This window comes from the organism of the source record quoted next, unplaced genomic scaffold, assembly GCF_019419815.1.
Source record: "Pyrus x bretschneideri cultivar Hongxiangsu unplaced genomic scaffold, Pyrus_bretschneideri_v1 Contig21, whole genome shotgun sequence".
In the NCBI taxonomy this organism is placed as follows: Eukaryota; Viridiplantae; Streptophyta; class Magnoliopsida; order Rosales; family Rosaceae; genus Pyrus; species Pyrus x bretschneideri.
Genome location: NW_025999513.1, coordinates 4,697,898 through 4,718,185, shown reverse-complemented (window position 1 = coordinate 4,718,185; position 20,288 = coordinate 4,697,898). Strand labels below are relative to the sequence as shown.

General features: G+C 37.9%; 3 protein-coding genes and 1 non-coding gene across 11 annotated transcripts; 2 read left to right on the top strand and 2 right to left on the bottom strand.

The window, feature by feature from the left end:
• Positions 1 to 2,244: 2,244 nt before the first annotated feature.
• On the top strand, positions 2,245 to 7,177 carry LOC103958545. The gene is made up of 2 exons (XM_009370818.3): positions 2,245 to 2,460; positions 3,810 to 7,177. The coding sequence occupies exon 2, from the start codon at positions 3,968 to 3,970 to the stop codon at positions 6,830 to 6,832; it is 2,865 nt and encodes a 954-aa protein (XP_009369093.2). The 5' UTR covers positions 2,245 to 2,460; positions 3,810 to 3,967; the 3' UTR covers positions 6,833 to 7,177.
• A 748-nt stretch (positions 7,178 to 7,925) lies between these two features.
• On the bottom strand, positions 7,926 to 7,997 carry TRNAP-UGG. The gene has a single exon. It is a non-coding gene; the product is annotated as a tRNA-Pro (tRNA).
• A 179-nt stretch (positions 7,998 to 8,176) lies between these two features.
• Positions 8,177 to 14,466, top strand: LOC103958544. 5 transcript variants are annotated; one of them, XM_048584376.1, is made up of 10 exons: positions 8,177 to 8,616; positions 8,957 to 9,502; positions 10,061 to 10,117; positions 10,523 to 10,615; positions 10,709 to 12,924; positions 13,003 to 13,272; positions 13,350 to 13,430; positions 13,563 to 13,674; positions 13,931 to 13,997; positions 14,178 to 14,466. In XM_048584376.1, exons 1-10 carry the CDS (start codon positions 8,502 to 8,504, stop codon positions 14,272 to 14,274), a joined length of 3,654 nt encoding a protein of 1,217 aa, XP_048440333.1. In that variant the 5' UTR covers positions 8,177 to 8,501; the 3' UTR covers positions 14,275 to 14,466. The 5 variants fall into 5 exon arrangements, with proteins under 5 accessions (XP_048440333.1, XP_048440332.1, XP_009369089.2 ...); XM_048584375.1 differs by having other exon boundaries at positions 10,523 to 11,140; positions 11,183 to 12,924; XM_009370817.3 differs by having other exon boundaries at positions 8,178 to 8,616; positions 10,523 to 10,606; positions 10,694 to 12,924.
• Positions 14,308 to 19,488, bottom strand: LOC103958542. Of its 4 annotated transcripts, XM_048584378.1 has the most exons (9): positions 19,328 to 19,488; positions 19,092 to 19,175; positions 17,667 to 18,038; positions 17,104 to 17,263; positions 16,632 to 16,944; positions 16,157 to 16,229; positions 15,709 to 15,799; positions 15,549 to 15,628; positions 14,308 to 15,358 (listed from the first exon to the last, which is right to left on the bottom strand). In XM_048584378.1, the coding sequence occupies exons 2-9, from the start codon at positions 19,146 to 19,148 to the stop codon at positions 15,218 to 15,220; spliced, it is 1,287 nt and encodes a 428-aa protein (XP_048440335.1). In that variant the 5' UTR covers positions 19,149 to 19,175; positions 19,328 to 19,488; the 3' UTR covers positions 14,308 to 15,217. The 4 variants fall into 4 exon arrangements, 3 of the variants coding, with proteins under 3 accessions (XP_048440335.1, XP_048440334.1, XP_009369085.2); XM_048584377.1 differs by lacking the exon at positions 19,328 to 19,488 and having other exon boundaries at positions 19,092 to 19,321; XM_009370810.3 differs by lacking the exon at positions 19,328 to 19,488 and having other exon boundaries at positions 17,104 to 17,218; positions 19,092 to 19,321.
• Between the last annotated feature and the right edge of the window lie 800 nt (positions 19,489 to 20,288).

The window sequence follows — 20,288 nt, the reverse complement described above, 5'->3', positions numbered from 1 at the left end:
TCTAAAAATATAAGAAGTGAGTTTTTAGAGTTTTTAAACTTAAACTTACTCATTTCTTTGCTCTCACTCTTCCCCTCTCACTCCAAATCTATCTCTCCCTCTTTTCTTCTTTCTCTCTCCTCTTTTTGTTTTTTAATTTTTTTATGCATTTTTCATCTTTCCTCCAATCCGCTATCTTCATTCTCTCGGTTCATTCTCTCACTCTTCTTCCTCTCTATCTCGTCTAATCCTCTCTTCTTTCTCTTTCCTTCAATCATTTCTTAGTTTATTTCCTCCTCTCTCCTCTTTCTCCCTCTCTTACGACCTCATCTTTTTAGATCTCTTCGTTTAGTTTAAGTTGTAAGATTTAAAATTTTTAAATCACAAACCAATCAAGTTTTTGAGTCTTAAAGAAATAGTTTTCAAGAAATGTTTTAAGAAATGATTAAAATGTTCAAATAGGATACCAAACAGGCCCTTAGCTTTCTAGATTTTTTCATGTGGTTTGTTTGTGTGTGCTGGGTTTCAAGGTTGGCTTTGGAGCTTTGTCATCTGTGTGTTTGTGGTCCATCTTCTTTATTTATGCTTAACTTGTTTTTGGGCTGCTGTTGTATTTTTTCTTGATGGTAATGAATCTACCCTTCGTTAAAAAAAAAAAAAAACAAAAAAACATAAAAAAAAAAAACTTGATGCCTTTTTGGTTTGGTCAAAAAGTTGGGTTCCTTTTTGGTGTCTTGTACTACTACATCAAAGTTTAAAGATGGCGTTAACATCTTAATATGTACATTATATCATGTTTTATTACACTTTTTAAGGCCTTCACCAAAATATAAAAAAAGTGTTTTCGGCTAGAAGAAAATAGTTATGAATCTTAAAACAAAAAATAAATTTTGGGTCCAAATGAAACAATCAAATACTAAATTAATTGACAGGACCAATATCAAACCTTACCAACCAACTCATTCGACATACCAACTTTGCCGCACGACAACGGTAATATTAGCATATGGAAGGTTTGGTACGGTAATCAATATCCTATTATTGGTTCGTAATCGTACCAAACTCAGTTATATTATTATGTATCTTATTTAAGCTATTTTTATTAAAATTTGTTTTATTTTAAAGTAAAGCAGTAAAAAAATATTTGATAAAAATAAAATATTCTAATTATTTCAAAAGAAATGGCCTCTAGACAATAACTTTTAAAAGCAGCTTGTAAATTGCTTTCAAAAATTGCTTTAATAAAAAGTGGAGTTGAACCTTTAATGAACATTTTTAATTCATGTTATATGCTCATTATTTTTAAAGACGACATTATTTATTCTTCTATACACATGTTATCCTTAGAGAACAAAGTGACGACCACCATCTATCACTACAAGCCCAATCCTCTTATACCACCATTTCCATTACTACCACCATTGTTGCCACCACCACCACACCGCAATCGCACCACAACCACCACCACAACCATACCCGCCGCCACTACCACCATAATTGCTACTATCATCGTTGCCGCCACCGCCATCACTGCCACCATAACCACAACTGTCACCATCACCGTTGTTGCCGCCCTTACCATCATTGTTACCTCTGTAGCCCAACCACCACACCCCTTTATTGGAATCACCACCACCATCACCATCACAACCATTGCCCTCGCCACCGTTGTCATCATCATTGTCCACACTATCATGTCTATTTTTGTCACTGCTTTACATTAAAATTTACCAACGCTTTTATATTGCTTTTTATACTCAGAGCACTTAAAAATACATTTTAACAAACGCTAAACCGCTTTATTTTGCAGCTGATTATATTTAATGCACAACAAAAGTAGTTTAAAAAAAAAAACACCGCAATCCCAAACTAGCCCTTTGTAATTTGCAAGAGAGTTGTAGCTTATAAGGTTAAGAGCATTCACCATTACACGCAAAGTAATGAATTCAATTTCCGTCTCTCCATATAAGCATATTTTCAGTATACGGGCTCACTTTGATTCATGTCAACGAGTTTCAGGTAAGACCCGAAATATCTCTATTTCCAAAACGGTCCAACCCAAGTCGGGCTCGAGCCCAACTTTAAGAGTTGGGCCCGGCCCGCGCCATTGATAATTCCTATGCCCTAATTGATGAATGTCCTTTTTGGTAATTTCAGTGAGGGTAGAATTGTAATTTCAGTTCATTGTCAACGAAGTTTAATCACAACGTTGCTCTTTCTCAGAACGAAGTACAGTTCTTTACTAAAAAACATTGGGGCAGAACAAGGGACTCGAAAATTCACAAAACAAAAATGCCCCTGAATTTGAAGTAAATTACAACTCTAATTACCAATAAACCCAAATGACTGAATGAGTGGCATTAGAGAAATAAGCCGAAGTATCATAGGTCTTCTTCTTTCCCACTTCTGAAAACCCCAGGTCCCTCCAGAATCCTGTGTCTCCCAAATCGGGCTCTGTGATTTCTCAGCCAAAACAAACGAGTAAGCGCTTCTTTTCCAAAACCGCTTTTTCTTTCTTTTTTTTGTTTCTGAATTCGTTGCGACATTTTTATCACTTTTTGGCGTTTTCCCAAGGTTGTTCAAGCTTCCACCCTTAGCTTGAAGAACGATGTTTGACTCTGGTTGTTCGATGTATTAAATTACGCATGCTTTTGGGGGTCTGTTTTTAGGATTCAAATATGTCAACAAATTACAGTAGTTTTTCAAAATTATTTATTGAGTTTTGGGTAAAATTAGGGTTCTGCATCCCCAATATTACTAATTTTTAAAAGGGTTTTGCTTCCCGTTGTGGACTGTGATGTGATGGGTTCTTTTGGGTTTGGATTGCATGTGGGTAAAGGCTTCGTTGTGGGAGCAATTGGTATAATGTTTTTGGTTTATAAAGTGAACTGTCATACTTTCCGGGATTAAATGGCAAAAAAAAAAAAAAAAAAAAAAAAGTTTGGATTATTTGCAAAAGAATTCATTTGTGAATGAAATTTAAATGTTTAGGACAGAGTTCAATGTTTATTATTGTCAAAATTAAACTTACAAGTCGTAATTGCTGCAGGTTAGTTTGGTAGTTTAGCATAGGACCAACCCTTGTAGTTGGAACAAATTTTCTGTATTGTTCGGGTTGAGGTAATTTACAATTGTCTCAGTTTGAGATGGTCTTTGAAAATTCACACTATTCAAGAATTTGAGAATGAACTCTACACAGATTTAGCTTTTGAAGTATGAGGATAAATATTTGGAATTGAAATTCTATAAATTCTAGGATTTCATTTGGGTTCCAAAGAGACTGTTGAGTAGGGGACTGTGAGATAAGCGGTTATGTCTAGCTCCGGGAAATGGGATATATTTTGTTGTGTATTTTGCGTTCTTATATCTTCCTTTGTTTTAATTCGTAATGTTTTATTATTCTATGGTTTTCCTGAGAAAGCAATTCATTGTATTGTGGGTTTTCTATATTTATTTTTCAGTTTTAGCTATGGTTTCCTGTTTTTCATTAATTATTTTGAATGTTGTTCTGGGTGGCTTACGGAGTTCGTTGAGTTGCTTTCTAATATGTGATGAAAATATTTGCGTGGTTTATTTGGTTATTACTCAGGATTTTGTTTTGTTTTTCATCTCCCACCTTTTTCAAGTTTCACTTCATAAGTAGGTGCTTAGTGATTTACTATTAAACTGCAAAAAATGCATTTTACATTGCGTTTCTTTAATTTGAATATCAACTTAATAAGTAATACTGGGGGTGAAACGTTGCACACATGTAATCGCTTACACCTTGTTTATTTTTCTTTATGTTGATTAAAGGCTTTTAATTGGTCCTAACTCTTAAGTTGATGCAGAATTGGCAGGGTTCAACTGGATGTGACTTGTGATATTGAACGGAAATCAAACTTGGCTTTTTTTCAATAAAGAAGCATGCTTTTGGGGTTATAGTGTTTCCTGTTGCTTTATGCACTATTAAATCAGCTTAAGTGAACTCAGGTTCTCCAGATTAGTGATGGATTGCAATAAGGAGGAGGCCATTAGGGCCAAGTCGATTGCTGAGAAGAAGATGCAGAGCAAGGATTTCGTGGGGGCTCGTAAGATTGCTATAAAGGCGCAACAACTCTATTCTGATCTGGAGAATATATCTCAGATGCTTATGGTTTGTGATGTGCATTGCTCTGCTGAGAAATCATTTGGGACTGAGATGGACTGGTATGGCATCCTTCAGATTGATCAAACAGCGGATGAGATAACAATTAAGAAGCAGTACAGGAAGTTTGCTCTCCAACTTCATCCAGATAAAAATAAGTTTTCCGGTGCAGAAGCTGCTTTTAAGCTGATAGGTGAAGCTCAAAGAGTACTTTTGGACCGTGACAAACGGAGCATGCATGACCTGAAACGCAAGACTTCTGTGAGTAAAACAGGTGTACCACATTGGCCCCCGCAGAGGGCAAGTTGGAACTCAAATCCTGGAGTTCAAAACAACTCCAGAGGCAACTTTTCAGGCGTTAATCTCCAGAGCCAACAGCAACAGCAACCTTTTCCACCAGGGTATTCAGATGCCCGATCCACTTTTTGGACTGCCTGCCCATTTTGTTCAGTCAAGTACCAGTATTATAGAGAAGTTCTTCTTAGATCTCTTCGTTGTCAAGGCTGCAGTAAGCCCTTCATTGCCTATGACACAAATGTGCCAGGTGGAGCACCACCAGCACCACCACCAACTAACTTAAGTCAGCAGGCATTCCCCCCCAAAAAAGTGAATGTTAACATGTCTGAAGTGAGATTTCAGAGGAATGTTGGAGCTGAAAACTCCAAAGCTAAACCTTTCCAAAAGACACAGAAAAAGGCAAGTAGCTCTTCAGGTGTTCGCTCCGAAAAGGTAAAGCGTAAGAGAGAAAGGAAACATGTAGTAGAATCCAGCGAAAGCAGTGTCTCTGAAAGCAGCAGTGATTCTGAAGAAGATATGGTCATCAATGATGCTGTTCTTCAGGCTGGTTTGAAATCCGGAATTTATGGAGAGCAGCAACCACGAAGGTCTTCACGGCATAAGCAGAACGTTTCTTATAAGGAACATCTAAGCGATGGTGAAGACACTCCTTTATCAAAAAGGGAGAAGAGGAGTGGTTCATCCTGTGCCACTGAAGAGGAAGATGAAGACACATTAAAAGAGGGGGAATCTAACATGAATAATAAATATGATCGTGCTGCTGACGCTACAGGAGATGAGGAAAAGGTGAAACAGAAAGAAAGTGCTTATTTTGAAGAGTGTTTGCCAAAGGGAGTTGGTGAAAAGAAGTTTGGGGCTAAAGAAAGGGTGAAAGTTTTCGACTCGAAGAAAAGAAGTCTTGAGAATTCTCCATTAGATAAAAACTCCAATGAGAAACAAAAACCAGAGCCCTTGTATTCTTTCCCTGATAGTGATTTCAACGACTTTGAGAGGTACCGGAAAGAAGAACTCTTTGAAGCTGGGCAGGTGTGGGCTATTTATGATACTCGAAATGGGATGCCAAGATTCTATGCTAGAATCAAGAAAGTTCACTCACCTGAGTTCAAGTTGCAGATAACCTGGCTAGAGCCGGACCCCGATGATGATAATGAAATGAAATGGGCCAAAGCTGACTTGCCATTTTCTTGTGGTAAATTCAGACAAGGTCACTCTGAAACCACGAAAGATCTTCCCATGTTCTCTCATTTGATGATTTGGGGGAAGATTAGAAGTGCTTACATGATATATCCAAGAAAGGGAGAGACTTGGGCCATTTTCAAGAACTGGGATATAAAGTGGTTCTCTGATCCGGACTCCAATGAGAAGCACTTTGAATATGAATTTGTTGATATTTTGTCAGACTATTCTGAGGATGTTGGAATATGTGTTGCACTCTTGGAGAAGGTGAAAAGCTTTGTGAGTGTTTTTCGAAAGGTTAAGGATGGGAAAGGCACATTTCAAGTTCCGCCCAGAGAATTATTGAGGTTTTCCCACAGAGTTCCATCTTATACATTGACTGGTGACGAAGGAGTAGGAGTTCCATTAGGATCTGTTGAGCTTGATCCTGCCGCTTTGCCTTTTAATATTGAAGAAGTTCCTGTTTCTAGAGAACGGAAATCGGAGGCTAGTACTCGTACTAATGGTTTTTCTGCATCTCCGGATACAAGGAATGAAGATGGTAATGTTCCCAAAGGATCATCCCCAGAAGGTATTGATATTCCGGAATCTGAGTTCTACAACTTTGATGCTGATAAATCTTTGGAAAAGTTTGAGATTGGTCAGATCTGGGCATTGTATAGTGATGAGGATGGCTTGCCAAAATACTATGGCCAGATAACGAGCCTTGATAGTCACCGATCCAAATTGCATATTGCATGGCTTGCCAACTTACTACCAGACAGGGTGATCCGATGGCATGATGCGGAGATGCCCGTCAGCTGCGGGAGATTTAGGGTTAGAAGGAGTCCACTCCAGGACTATGATTCTACTCTCTCCTTTTCACACCGGTTAAATGCAGTTTCTATTGGTAAGAATGATTTTGAAATATATCCACACAGAGGTGAGGTTTGGGCTTTATATAAGAACTGGACAGCTGGTCTCTCGTGTACCGATTTGGATACCTGCGAGTATGACATAGTGGTAGTGCAGACTGAAAATGATTTGCAGAGAGAGGTCTTGATTTTAGAGCGTGTGGATGGTTTCAACTCGGTTTTCAAGACTCGGGTGAAAGGAGGATCAGCTGAAACCATGACCGTCCATGGGGTTGAACTACTGAGGTTTTCTCACATGATTCCTTCTTTCCGGCTAACAGACGAAAAAGGCGGCAGCCTCAGAGGATGCTGGGAACTTGACCCTGCTGCTTTGCCGCTTCGTTTCTTCAGTCAGACTTGAGTTGGTAATCAGACTAGCCTTTTGCTTCATAGGCCTTTTCCCAGAATGCCGGTGTGGGAAATGAAGCCGTCTATTGATTGGAATTACGAGGCAGGCACATTTTGCAGCCGGCTTTTGGTCTTTTGGTGAAGGAGGTGGCTCTGCTGTTTTTGTGTTGCATATTCTGAATTTCTTGTTTATATACCCTTGAATTTTCACTGAACCCTGGGCTACCTATGCTGAAATGTTGGCCGACAGTGAAAGAAACTGATTTTTTTTTTCTTGCAACTGGAACCTCGTATTTGAATTCTCTGATGAACAAGAACAACCTCGTCTTCCTATATAAATGCTTCTGTTAGTTTTTTACTTTGGTGTTAAAGTATTAGCTTTTCTACAAGTGGCTTTCTGTCACAGAAGTGGTTCTCTGTCACAGTGGTTGGAAGGAGTGTTGTTCTTGCATCATGACGTGACTTCAAACCCTGTCGACTCCTAATCTATCGTCTAATCTTCAAATCTATGGTTTGTCAAAAAAAAAAAAAAAAAAAAAGCGCTAAACAAAGTATTAGCTTTTCCTTTGCCCTTCCAGGCTATGTTTTGTAGTCGTTCTTCCGACAAGTTTGTTTGGGACAGCCTTATTGCTTCATAGAATTTTGCAAGTCATTGGATAAACGGTCGAAACTGGCTCTGATCAGAAAATGTTCTGCACGCAAGTTTAGGCGTCATATTGATTTTTGGTTGCATGCAAGTTTATCTTTTTACTAAGACTTGTCAAAGTATGCAAGACTTTTTTGACTTCATTTGTTGTTATGTTGGAGGAATCAAGCTCTAGACGACCTATTTTAATTCTAACTTATTTTTCTACTATCCTCTTATGGCGTTGACACTTGTGTTAGACTTAAAGTTTTGAACTCCAAAAACTTGGACTTTTATTTCTTCAGGATTTGAATATGAACGATAAGTAAAGATGAAAAGAAGTGATTGTTACCAATTTCTTGGTTGATTTCTAGAACCAACAACTTCCAATTAATCCCACACATCAGATCAATCTTCTTGCCCTTTATATAAAGATTAAAATTAAATGAAAAGAGAAAAAAAGAAACAAAAATAAAAAAGGGGGCCGTTCCGAGAATCGAACTCGGGACCTCTTGCACCCAAAGCAAGAATCATACCACTAGACCAAACGGCCGGTGATGGTATTCCATCATCATTTACCATACTCTACATTAGGAATTTAAGCTGATGATTTTCAGCCGTTGGATTTTGATTTGATCGTTTCCTGGTAAGTGGTGAAAGTTTCCGTGGTATTTTTATTTACAGTCGGAAAAGTAAAAGAGAAGAGAGAAACGTAGGTGAAGGAGAAGGAGAAGTTACCAACTTCGGTTCCGATTATAACAGACACTCACACGGTGTTCCACTCCTTCATTTTCCCTCCAAAATTTCCCACGCCCCCCCCCCCCCCCCCCACTATTTTCCCTCCACCTCCAAAAACCCTAATCTTTCACTCTCTCGCTCCCTCTCTTTCCCCAATTGATCGTCCTTCGCTTCTCACTTCCGCATACTTCCTACCCCACTTTCGATCGTTACCGTCAATTTTATTTTATTTTATTTTTCGTATTTTTTCCTTCTGAAATTTCGATGCTTTTTTCTAGGGTTCTGGTGGATTCTGATCTGGTTTCCGATAAGAGTTGAAATGGGTTCCCTCTGGGACGGCGACGATGAAATCAAGCCGATGGAGAAAAACTCACTCGTCGACTGCGCCGATACCGAGCCCATTGATACTCAGATTTCAAGCCCTCCATTGTCCGGTAACTATTTTTTAGTTAAAGTTTTGTCCTTTATGGTAATTTTAATGTGAATATATAGACAAGGGTTCAAATTTGTTAAATTCATGTTCGCATGGTAAAATTTTCGATTCAACGATTTCTGTTACGGTTTTTCTCTGAATTTTTTCGTGGAAAAGTAAGATTTTTACATGTTTGCGCATATGTTCTCATGAAATTGTGCATATCACTGTGAGAATTTTTATTTGGCTGTGTTTTAGTATGATTTTCTCCCATTTTGGGATGTGAATGATGTTGTCTTTTGGTTTAGGATTACAATTGTTATTGAGATTTCTTTTCTTCATTTTGTTTTATTGAAAATTAGATGAGAAGGGCCAATCGAAGGATGCGGATGAGTTAGTGCGAGACATTGTGCCATGTGATGATACTGTTCCAGTTGAAGATGCATTTGAAACCCAAATGGTAGATTTTAGTGATGAAACCCAATTAATGGATTTCGCAACTGAAACCCAAGTAATGGATTTTGGTGGCGAAACCCAAGTATTGGATTTGGGTGGTGAAACACAAGCGATGGATTTCGGTGGTGAAACACAAGCGACGGATTTCGGTGGTGAGACACAAGCAGTGGATTTCAGTGGTGAAACACAAGTATTGGATGATATCAACTGCTTTGCAAACATGGAGGATACTCAGTTATTAGAGTTTGATGATGTAGTTGTCAGTGACAGTGAAGAGTCGGATGCCACTGAAGTTTTGGATGATAGTAAGGATCTAACTGACAATGAATCGGTACGGAGAGGTTCTGATCAATTAATGAATGGGGAGAATATTTGCCGCACTCCTTGCGAAAATAGTGAAAATGGGTTAACAGAGCAAGCCAATCATTTGGTCGACAAGCAACATAATGCAGGTTTGACCTCTTTAATCTAAACAAGAATGCTAGTCCTTACCTTATTTTATTTTTTGTAAAGAGACAATTTTGTTAGGAAAAAAGAAGTAAACAGAGAGGGTGGTCTAGCAGACCAGCCCAAACACCGCTACCACAACAAGGACCACAAAACCAAGCAAACAAAAACAAATAATAGCCTAAAACAAAAACACAACCAGACTAACAAATAGCTGATTTCCAATCTAAATAAAGAAAGGAAAGCGATATTCCAGTGAACTCATTAGAAACCGAAGCCTGTAATCTTTAGCTTCATTTGCGGTCTAAAGCTTTACTATGCATAACTGCATAATTCTTTGCTTTATCTACTATTTCAATGATGAGCTTCTGGGAGAGTCTGAATTACATAATGGGCTCATGGATTGCAAATTAGAACATTTTCCTACTTATTGAATGAAATATCATTCCTTGGTTTTGGAATGTTTTATTTAATCTTCAATTCACATGAAGTTTCTTTTAACAAATTGTGCTTGTAAATTTATGTGCTAATTCATAAAAGTAAGTTGGGGTTTTATCTTTTAGGGCTCCATGTTTCTGCTGCAACACCTGTGGATGACGGCTCCCCGGAACTGGGACCAGGTATGAGCTATCCTGCTTCTTCATGGTTAGACAGTGCATTTTTGTTAATAAAAAATTTGGTAAAATTGTATGGAATATGGATGCTAGGATCTTGTGTATTAACTCCTTCAAATTGCATGGAATCCATATCAATTATATATTTTGCTAAACAGGTTTTGGTTAATGGTGCTGCCAGTTTGTTTGAGCATACAATTGTTTTCTTATTTCACAGCGCAAATATCTATCTGGGCCTAGTTTGTATTACGATTATGATTTTCTACAAAATAAAATAAATATGAAGGAAACATCGTCTGAATTTATTTTCCAGCTACTTACATCTGGAAGTCAGAGTTCATGATTGCTCAATCGAATAGTATAATACACTCCTAATATGAACTATTATGTCAATCTACCCATTTTGCTCAGGTTCTGTGCATATGCAATTTACCTCAGTCCGTGCAGCATCCTTACAGGCCTCCGGTCTAGCAGCTTGCAGTACAGCTTTGAATGGTACCAACAGTGAGTCTCGTTCTGTTCCAAGTAATAACCAATCTTTGAATCAACTTTCCGGGAAAGATAATGCAGTATCTCTTTTAGGGGGTTCGACCATAGATGGGGGAAAAGTCAACGAGGAGCATGATTCAAGGAATGAGAACAAATGGAGGACTGGTAGTTCAACAGCAAGAAAACTTTTTACTGAGGATTCAGATGCTGAAAACACGGAAATTTCTCATAACAGCGCTAGTGATGAAGAAGCTGAAGATTTGCTTCAGTTTCCTAGTAATTTTGCAGGGTTGAGCTATATTGACTCTCAAGAACCAGGTGAATTATCACAGGCTAATGCACTTGATTTTGTGGATAAATTCCTCCAAAATAATCTTGATGAGTCTAATAAAGAAGTTGGCCATGGAAAGAGTGCAAGGGACATTTCAAAATTTGTCTCAAGTGCAAAAGGGCCACAAACTTTGGCCAAGAAAGCCAATGAAAAAAGCATAGATAAAGGGATTTTCGATTGGGATGATAACCGTGAGGATGAAGAAGGAGGTGAATTTTTCCGCCGAAGAAAAGCAGACTTCTTCGACGGAGGTGAATTTTTCCACCGAAGAAAAGCAGACTTCTTCGACGGCGGAAGCCATGGGTGGAGATCTCTTCCCCAACCCCAGAAGTCCAAAGAGAAAAGACAGGATGTGGAGAAGGATTGCAAAAAACAATTACAAGGAAAGAACAAGAGAATAGGTGTAGTTCATTCTGATTCAAAACTATTGTTGCATAATTCAAAAGTCGACAAGAAGACAGCACATGAAGATGAAATGAAACATATAAAGAATCTTGTCAGTGAGTTTGACGAACAGTTTAACAATGACTCCCCTAGAGAGCAGTTGGATGCTAATATTAATAAGAACGATGCACCTGAAATGATGAATGTAGGCTTTGATACTCAAATGGCAGCTGAAGCTATGGAAGCCTTGTGTTATGGTGAAGGGATTTCCAATTGTGATGCTAGTGATGACCATCAAGATGCTCAAGGAAATCAGAGTTGTCCTGAAGGTTCGATGGGAGAAAAATCAAAGAATAGAACTTGTTCAACGAAACTGTCTTCTCGAAAAAGAGGGCGTTTAACTGATGCAGGGGTTTCCCGAGAAACTCGACAAGCAAAGAAATCGAGGGTTGGTAGGAAGGAGTGTGAAACAAAGTTGGTGATAGCAAAATCAAAGAAGGGGAAGTCCAATGCTAAAAAGCATCTTAACATCATTGGGAACAGAAACATGGAGAAAATGCCTTCTGTTGCTATTGGCCTAAGAGCAGAAGGATCTATAAAAAAGCATTTACAACAGGATGTTGGTACGTTTAAGCTGATCGCACATCGAACTAGACGGTCTATGGTGGTAAATCAGTTAAAGAAAGCTGACGATGCATCCAGTGATTGTGGAGAAGAGTCGAGCTCTCAATCAGAGGATGTTGCAACTAGAGAAAAAATAATTAGTTTCACAGGTGTTCAGGTGTCTAATGCGTTGAATGCAAAATCTTCAAAATCAGGTCCCAATCGATCCGGAGAAGTTGGAAATCATAAACCAAGCCAACATCATGGTTCAGATCTCAAGTTTGAAGCTATTTGCAATGGCATCAAATTGGATGCTTTAAGCTTCCCCAAAGGAAAAAGATCTAGGAGAAAGTTATCTGATCAGGTTTATGGGCCTGATAACTTGAATGATCCACCAACCCCATCTGTTCACCCAGACAAAGTTGGACAACATGTCACTAGGCACACAAGGTTGCAGGGTGCTGCTCAAAGCATTTTTGTTGATGTAAAGTCAACAAGAAGAACCCGATCAGCTACACGTGGTGACAAGAATTGTGCTAGAAAACTTGCACATCACAGTTTAAAAACTGATCCTTGGAAAGCTCCTCTTCGTTGTAATTCTTCTCATAAGGATGGGATAATGATATCAGAGATTACAACTGGTGGAGAGGCAGTTGGAATTCTTGACAGGATGAGTGATGCAAATCCGTCTTCTGCTACTAAAATGAGGGATGAATCCCCGCTAGGGAAATGCAAACCACTGGATTCAGCTTGTGCTACTCCAGTTAACAGTAAGGTGCCTGTCAATGATGCATCTCCAGTTTGTATGGGTAATGAATATTTCAAACAGTCATGCAAGAAGACCCCTTCAAGGCCAAGTCTTTTGAAAGAAATCCGTGACTTAAGTGCAAATGGGCATGCACCAACTTCAGCATCAAAGGATTTAAGGAAGAGGAGAGATATGACTGATGTTCGAGTATTGTATAGCCACCACTTGGATGACTATGTAATTAAGCATCAGAAAAAGGTATTTTGTGAGTGAGTTGAATCTTTTTTTAAACATGCAAGTTCTAAACTAATCTTATCTGCAAATTTTTTTTTGCAGATTTTGGCCCGACTAGGAGTTTCTGTAGCATCCTCTATGACAGATGCCACACACTTCATAGCAGATCAATTTGTGCGTACGAGGAATATGTTAGAAGCTATTGCTGCTGGAAAACCTGTGGTGACGCATTTATGGCTTGATAGCTGTGGACAAGCTAGTTGTTTCATTGATGAGAAAAACTATGTACTAAGGGATACCAAGAAGGAGAAGGAGTTTGGCTTTAACATGCCGACTTCGTTGGTACGTGCGTGCCAGCATCCACTTCTGGAGGTAAATATTGTGTTTATGTTGGTGCGCCCAGATAGATTAGACTTATATTGCATTCCCATTAACACATGATTTTGCAGGGTCGTAAAGTCTTCATCACCCCAAATACGAAGCCTGGTAAAGAAATCATTTCTAGTCTGGTCAAAGCAGTCCATGGCCAGGTATGGTTTTCTCTCTCTTCATGCATGCATACACAGCAGCATGCACGTATAAACTTCATCCTGTTTTTATCTGAACTTTTGATTGCCATTAATTCCAGAAATGATTTTAATTTTGTTCGAAATGCTCATTAGGCTATAGAAAGAATTGGTAGATCTGTTTTGGAGGCTGATAAAATTCCAGATGATCTGTTGGTTCTATCTTGTGAAGAAGATTATGAAATTTGTGTGCCTTTACTTGAAAAAGGTTAGCAGACATTGCTTTTATTTACCAAGTATCTATAAGAAGTGGGGTTCTATTCACTCACCTATTTTTACTTCTCTCACATCCCTTGTTAATTTTTGTCCGTTGATCTTCTTCAATTCATCCAATCCGACGGTCGAAAATTAGAAGGGTGTGTGAGAAGTAAAAAGGGGTGTGTTAATATCACACCCCTATAAGAATACGAGGGTTTTTTTTTTTTTTTTTTTTTTTTTTTTTTGACACTGCTTTATACTTTCAGGAGCTACAGTTTACAGCTCAGAGTTGCTTTTGAATGGGATTGTTACTCAGAAGCTGGAGTTTGAAAGGTTAGTTTTACTTCCAGGATTTCATCCTTATTGTTCGAAAGTAATCTCTTTTTCTTGTATATTCATCATTGTATTCAATTGGTTTTGTTCTCTTTAAAATAACGGAAGAAACTAAAGATTATGTGTATCGAGGATTCGTATCTTGGTTTTCCTAACACGCTTGCGCAAATGATGTGGCAGGCATCGCCTCTTCACAGATCAAGTTAAGAAAACCCGTTCGACCATATGGCTAAGGAAAGATGGCAGTAAGTTCCTCCCTGTGACAAAAAATAAATAAGGTCAATTATATTTGTTCATCTTTTCATTTTTCTTCAAATATCTTTCTTTCTTTATACGGTTAGGCATTTTCGTTGCAATAATGTGCATTACTAATTGAGTTTTCTTTTGTATATTTTCCCTGTAAATATCTCCATGTTGTATATAACCGTGCTACTTGCAAATATGTGAGAAGATTTCTTTGTTCTCCCTTTTTTACCGGGTGATGTAGCTAGTTACTGTTTACTGCATGTAAAGATTTGCTTACTGTAACGTAAATTATTTTTTTTACCATAAGAATATTCTTGATTACTCGGGAGGGACGATGATGCTATTAGATAGATCAACTTACGATTTTCGACGTTATAAATCTTGTACTTTTAGGCCTAGTTTGGTGCGTATTGGATTGGATTGGATTGGATTATGTTGAAGGAAGAAATGGATATCCACTTCCAATCGTATCCAAGTTTAAAGTAGAAGATGGACTAGTGAAGGAAACGTCGCACTTCCAATCCTACCAAGGAGGACGCAATAAGTTTTCTTCACGTCTAATTTATCTTCCACCCTTAGCTTGAACAAGGTTTCAAAGTCGACATCCATTTCTGGCATCAGTATACCTAGAATGCGGTGGCTTATCCAATCCAATCCGATCCAATCCAATAGAAACCACCAATGAGTTTGAGCTCTCATTGTTCGGAGTTACGGGTTTGAGCTCATAAAAGCAAACCAATAGTGCTTGCTTTAACTTGTACATGTTACGTCCTTTAACCAAACCAAGGTGGTTCAAGAGCATCTACCCTTGTACTCGAGGTCGTCTTCCTCCATTCCCCCGCCCCAATGGCGCAACATTGTTTACAAAACTTTAAGTAAAAAAATTATGAACATAAAGACAAAGGATGCCACATTTAGCAGTCTGACTCTTTTGCTACAAGTCATATGGTGCAACTGTTAAATCCAGGAATGAGTCATACAGGGCTAGAGCTTTGAGATTGTGCAACTTGAACTCTCCAGGTGAAATATTTCATGTACAATGAGTTGAGGCTCATCGCTATTCCGAAACCCAACACTGCAGCAAGCAATATCGCGTAAATGGCCATCAGATGAAGCTGAAAGAAAGAACAAAAAAGATTTAGTTAATAAGGCAAATTGTGAAATAATCAAGCACACGTAGTCTGGCATTAGGCAGTTTGGTGCACCGTAGAAAAAACCGCAGTAAGCAACAGAAAAACGCACGCAGATCATGGAGCATATTATGACAGGGTTTGGATAAAATCACGAATCGAAAGCATCACTCACTAAGCTGTAGAACAGGTGGACGATGAGGGCGACAAGCGCAAACTCCAGAGCTGCATATGTCCATATGTACTCCCTGATTGCTGCAATTAAACAAGCAAATGGTTAGACGGTTATAAACTTAGACAGAAGAGAACCAGAAATCTCAGATGCTCTGCTATACCAAGGATGATGGCGAATGTGGATGCCAAGAGACCCAATGTAAATGCAAACGGTGCTGTAATTACAATCGCTCTAGTTTTCAAGTCACGAATCTACACATTGGAAAAGACGTAGAATTAGCATTGTTACGCCAACTATCAGTCACAACTTGAACCAGTTCTGTCCTTTCTTTCAATGCGTTCTTTTTGGGACCCTGTATGTGCTCAGATAGTTTGTAGACCATACAAATGAACAGATAATATTTCATGGCACCTGGAGCCGCATAATTTAGGCGTTCTTACACAATGTCTTGCATAGTGCTTGGTATGGTCTAATTACACACAATTAGATTGGATTATTTTGAATTTTATTGGAGGATATCAAACTCATCAGGAGACACAAACAAGTTCTAGTTTAGCGGAAATCAAATTCTTAGTTCTAAAGTTTTTTTCACCAGAAGAATGGCATACCAGTAGCTGCTCAAGGAAGAAGAAATAGCATATTGTGCTAATCAAGACCAGTACCACAAAGTCCTGCCAGGCACTGCATTAAATACGACTTCATTAGCTATAAAAGAGTAAAAAAGGAAGCATGATATCTATCATAAGTTGAATTCTACAAATAATGCACAGGTGTGACTTGATCAGAAAGAGAACCCTACAGTAGCACTGTCGCCTGCCAATGATGTGGCTATGATGGCTGAAATTTGTCTCTACAAGATAAGAAAATATGATTTGGATCCAATCGATATGACTTAGCCTCTTCTGGCATTTAATGTTAGAGAATTCTAATTGGACATTCATGACTCAACCGAAATGGATGCTTCATGAAAAGGTTTCTACCTGTTTTTTCTTTCCCTTTACTAGTCATGATATCATGAGTCTCCAAATAATACCATCTATCAAAGTCATAAATGGAAAGGATCTCAATACCGCATTATCTCACCTTATCGTTTCTGGATGCAAACCCTGTTGGTTGCGCTGCTGTCCACTACCCCTTTGAGCAGTGCTCTGCACCCGAAGCAATGTTACAGGTAAATTCTGAACCTCTTGACCACATACATCACATTTCTTGTTTCCTTTTGTGCTGAACCACTTAATGGCACACTCTTCATGTAGAAGTCTAAGAGCACCTTTGCAAAAACATTCCATTTTGAGCGTATTTTGTTCATCACATACATCAAGACATATCCTGCACACTGCTTCTTCTTCAGGAATTTCTTCATCATTGGCCTCCACTGGAACTGGAGTTATTTGATCTAATTTGCCGAAAATAAAGTTAGAGGGGAGAGAGAGAGAGAGGAATACATAAGCCAAAAGTAGTTGAAATGTAGTGAGTAAATTCATTCATTGTTACAAATATGTGAGTTGTATTTGCAGCATGAACAAAAAACCAGAATAATAGATTCACTACATACCATCACTAGGATCTGCTTGAGTCTGCTCATTTCGAGTTGCAAAAGATACGGATCTTACAATGACTTTATTACATCCAGGCATGGAAAGGGACCTCAAAACTGTTGTAGTTTCTTTCTGCACACAATTAATCACAACCATCTCTTTCAGTTGGATGACTTCCTGATTAACAAGCCATTTTTAGGAAGCATTAATGAGGAAAAAATTAGAAGAAGCACAAAGATTCAGATTTAATTTTCTTTTTCATAGTACATACATAGTAGTTTAATGGAAAAATTGACCCGAATTATCATATAACACAGTTAAGAGGTAACTTGAGTGTCTAAACTGAAAACGTAAATCAGATTCCATTTTCGGGACAATGAACGCTCAGACATCATTCTTGGAAACAGCATTTAGGGGATAAAAAAACAATCTACAATGTCTCTAGGTAAATCATCAATCATAATTTTTGTTTGGAAGATTATGATCTTTTGTTGCATTACCAGTTTTATACCTCCAAATGCAAAGAAGTTCATGTGAAATCTCAAAAACTAGGGAAACTGTAGAATGCATGACCACTTACACGTGGCTTGTGCACTTCATTATACATCCTCGCAGAGCTGGGTGTAGCAACAGAGGCGGACAAATTTGATATCGGTGTAACAGGAAGAGAGGTACATCTTTCAGGATCTCTACTGGGGTCTGAATTAAGGAGGGAGCTTCTCTCACCATCCGGTTGATTGCCTTTTCTCTTGAAGCTTAAACCCCGGAAAAGGCCCCCTGATAGCGAGCTGCCCTTAAAGGAACCTTGAGACTGCAGTAAACCCTTTCCGCTACGGCTACTGCCAAAACCCACAGGCCTTCGGGGTATCTGAAGTGATATGTCTGGGCGCCTCCCAGTAGGTTCCAGGTCGGTAGCTTCTTCATTTACTGTCTTCAGATTTTGGAAACCAGCCTTCACAAAACAAAATATCTAATGCTACATCTCATTTGGTCTATAAGCTTTCAGAAGATTTCTTATATCAATTAACAAAATGAAAAGACACAAACTTTTCATACAATAACAACCCAAATGGCTATAAAGATTTGGGATTTTCTAGTATACTCCGGGTTTTTTAACCGTTACTAAAAAACAGATCATATCTGCAATAATCAGAAAAAAAGTAACAGAAAAGCAGCTTGCAGTACACAATCAAGATCTGCAAAATACTAATAAAGGAGGGCAAAAGAGAATGTAACAGTTTGGGAGTAGTTTTAACTAGTAATGAAAAATAGCATTAAACCAGTGAAACCAGAAACTGGGCAAGGGGTACCCCTAAAGTTTCATGCTTAACTTTATCAGGTAACATTAGTTCTCGTCTGAAATCCAACCACCAGAGACAAAAATAACCAAAAATCCAGCTTCAATTAGGAGTTTAAAGATTATAAAAGAGTTTACAAATTCTTGTGTATTCAATCAAGAATTTAAATGAATCCATGAAAGTCCATAGATATTCAGTCAGGATTTTAAAAGAGCTTGTAGAACTCCACAGAATCTGAGTCTAATTTTGGATTTTAAAGCAGTTCATAAAACTCCATACGCATTCAATTAAGATTTGATTTTAAAGTATTTTAAAAGATGAAGATTTTAATGGATTTGGAGGGATTTTTATAGTGTTTCTAGGCTTTATAAAATCAGACCTCTCCCTTAAGACTCCACTCAAAAATCACATAAAGTCTATGGAGTCCATAGACTTATAACTCTTTTAATCTCAATTAAATACACCCCCTAATAAAGCAAGCAACACGGCAAATAAATCGTCCCGGCAAAAATCTTCGTTTTACCCAGTTGATTTCTTGAGCTAAAAAATGATAAATCAAGTTCAAATCCTCCACTTTATCCACACAAAAAAGTTCAAACCTTGCGAAAGCAAAGCATAGGTTGCATCCAAAAAGTTGCAGAAACAGTAAATGCAAACGTGGAAAACATACAAAAACAGGTGAGAGATGGGGAAGTTGAGATATAAACCTGAGGAGAAGGAGGAGGTTCTGCAGCTCCATTGGGGACTGATTCAGCAGCTAGCATTGTTATTACTGATGACCCCAAGAATTACTTTTGGGAAGGAAAAACAAGAACCCAGCAAATATAAGAGTGAGAGAGTGAGAGACTGAAAGATTATTAAGGAATTGGAGAATTGTAGTGGTTTTAATTTAAATTAATTTATTAGAATAATGGAAAATGCTATTTAATTGGTGAGAAAATACATGGAATTATCTGGGAGGACGATCGTCTGGTCAGGTCGCGGAGGAAGATGACGAGAAGTTTTGTAACTTTTGTCTGAAGTTGAGCAGAGGTTTTCGTCTCGTTGTTCGTTCACTTACCCATTTGTTTCCCGAGAGGATTGAATGAGGATGCTGTCGGATGCTTTTCGGGAATCCTTCAATCACTTCCGTTTATCGTATATATTGCCATCAGAAATTATTATTGATTTTTATCTAAAATTAAATATAAACAATATCTGACGAAAACTAACCCGCACAATATACGATGAACAGACGTGATTGAAGAATTCTCTGAAAAGTAAATTTTATTGAAAATTGAATACAATACCTCTATCATCATCATTTTTTTTAAAAAAAACAATATTATCCACACTAAGGGATGAGATAATGAACTAAAAACTTCACACGGAATTAGTTATTTATATATAAGGTCAATGGAAAAGTGAATATTGATTTTGGTGTCACCAAGTTTCAACAAAAATACCCCTAAGACAAAACACTTTAAGGAAAATTTTATTTGAACTCATATAACATCTCTTTACACCAACTTACTCTATTCACCAATATTGTTTTTTATTAAAGAAACAATCTCTCTTTAAACCCAAATTTATTACCTAAAATATCATCTCAAACCCAATTCAAAATATTAATTTATATTTACACTCATTCCTTTATAAAATAACACTGTAATTGAATTTAAAAAAAATAAAATAAAATAAAAAAGAGGCGTCCTTGCCCCACCCTCTCTTCCCCACTAGTATTTCCGTGGCTACTTTTTTTTTTCTTTCTGCTACCAAACCCAGACATTTGTCTTTTTTCTTTTTACTGATGTGCATAAGCAACAAATCAAACAATTCATCCCCTTATATTTATCAACAAGCAAGGAAGTTTATAATTTAAGAACATTGGTAAGAAGTTTTTCTGTGACATCCCACATCGCTCA

What these genes read in the sequence shown, in the direction of transcription:
- LOC103958545 (XM_009370818.3), top strand. Translation starts at nt 3,968, where the DNA reads ATGGATTGCAATAAGGAGGAGGCCATTAGGGCCAAGTCGATTGCTGAG.
- LOC103958544 (XM_009370814.3), top strand. Translation starts at nt 8,502, where the DNA reads ATGGGTTCCCTCTGGGACGGCGACGATGAAATCAAGCCGATGGAGAAA. An exon ending in TCAAAGCAGTCCATGGCCAG is followed by an intron (nt 13,431 to 13,562) that starts GTATGGTTTTCT and finishes AATGCTCATTAG; the next exon opens with GCTATAGAAAGAATTGGTAG. An exon ending in TGTGCCTTTACTTGAAAAAG is followed by an intron (nt 13,675 to 13,930) that starts GTTAGCAGACAT and finishes TTATACTTTCAG; the next exon opens with GAGCTACAGTTTACAGCTCA.
- LOC103958542 (XM_048584378.1), bottom strand. Translation starts at nt 19,148, where the DNA reads ATGCTAGCTGCTGAATCAGTCCCCAATGGAGCTGCAGAACCTCCTCCT. An exon ending in AACCTCCTCCTTCTCCTCAG is followed by an intron (nt 18,039 to 19,091) that starts GTTTATATCTCA and finishes TGTTTTGTGAAG; the next exon opens with GCTGGTTTCCAAAATCTGAA. An exon ending in ATGAAGTGCACAAGCCACGT is followed by an intron (nt 17,264 to 17,666) that starts GTAAGTGGTCAT and finishes CTTGTTAATCAG; the next exon opens with GAAGTCATCCAACTGAAAGA.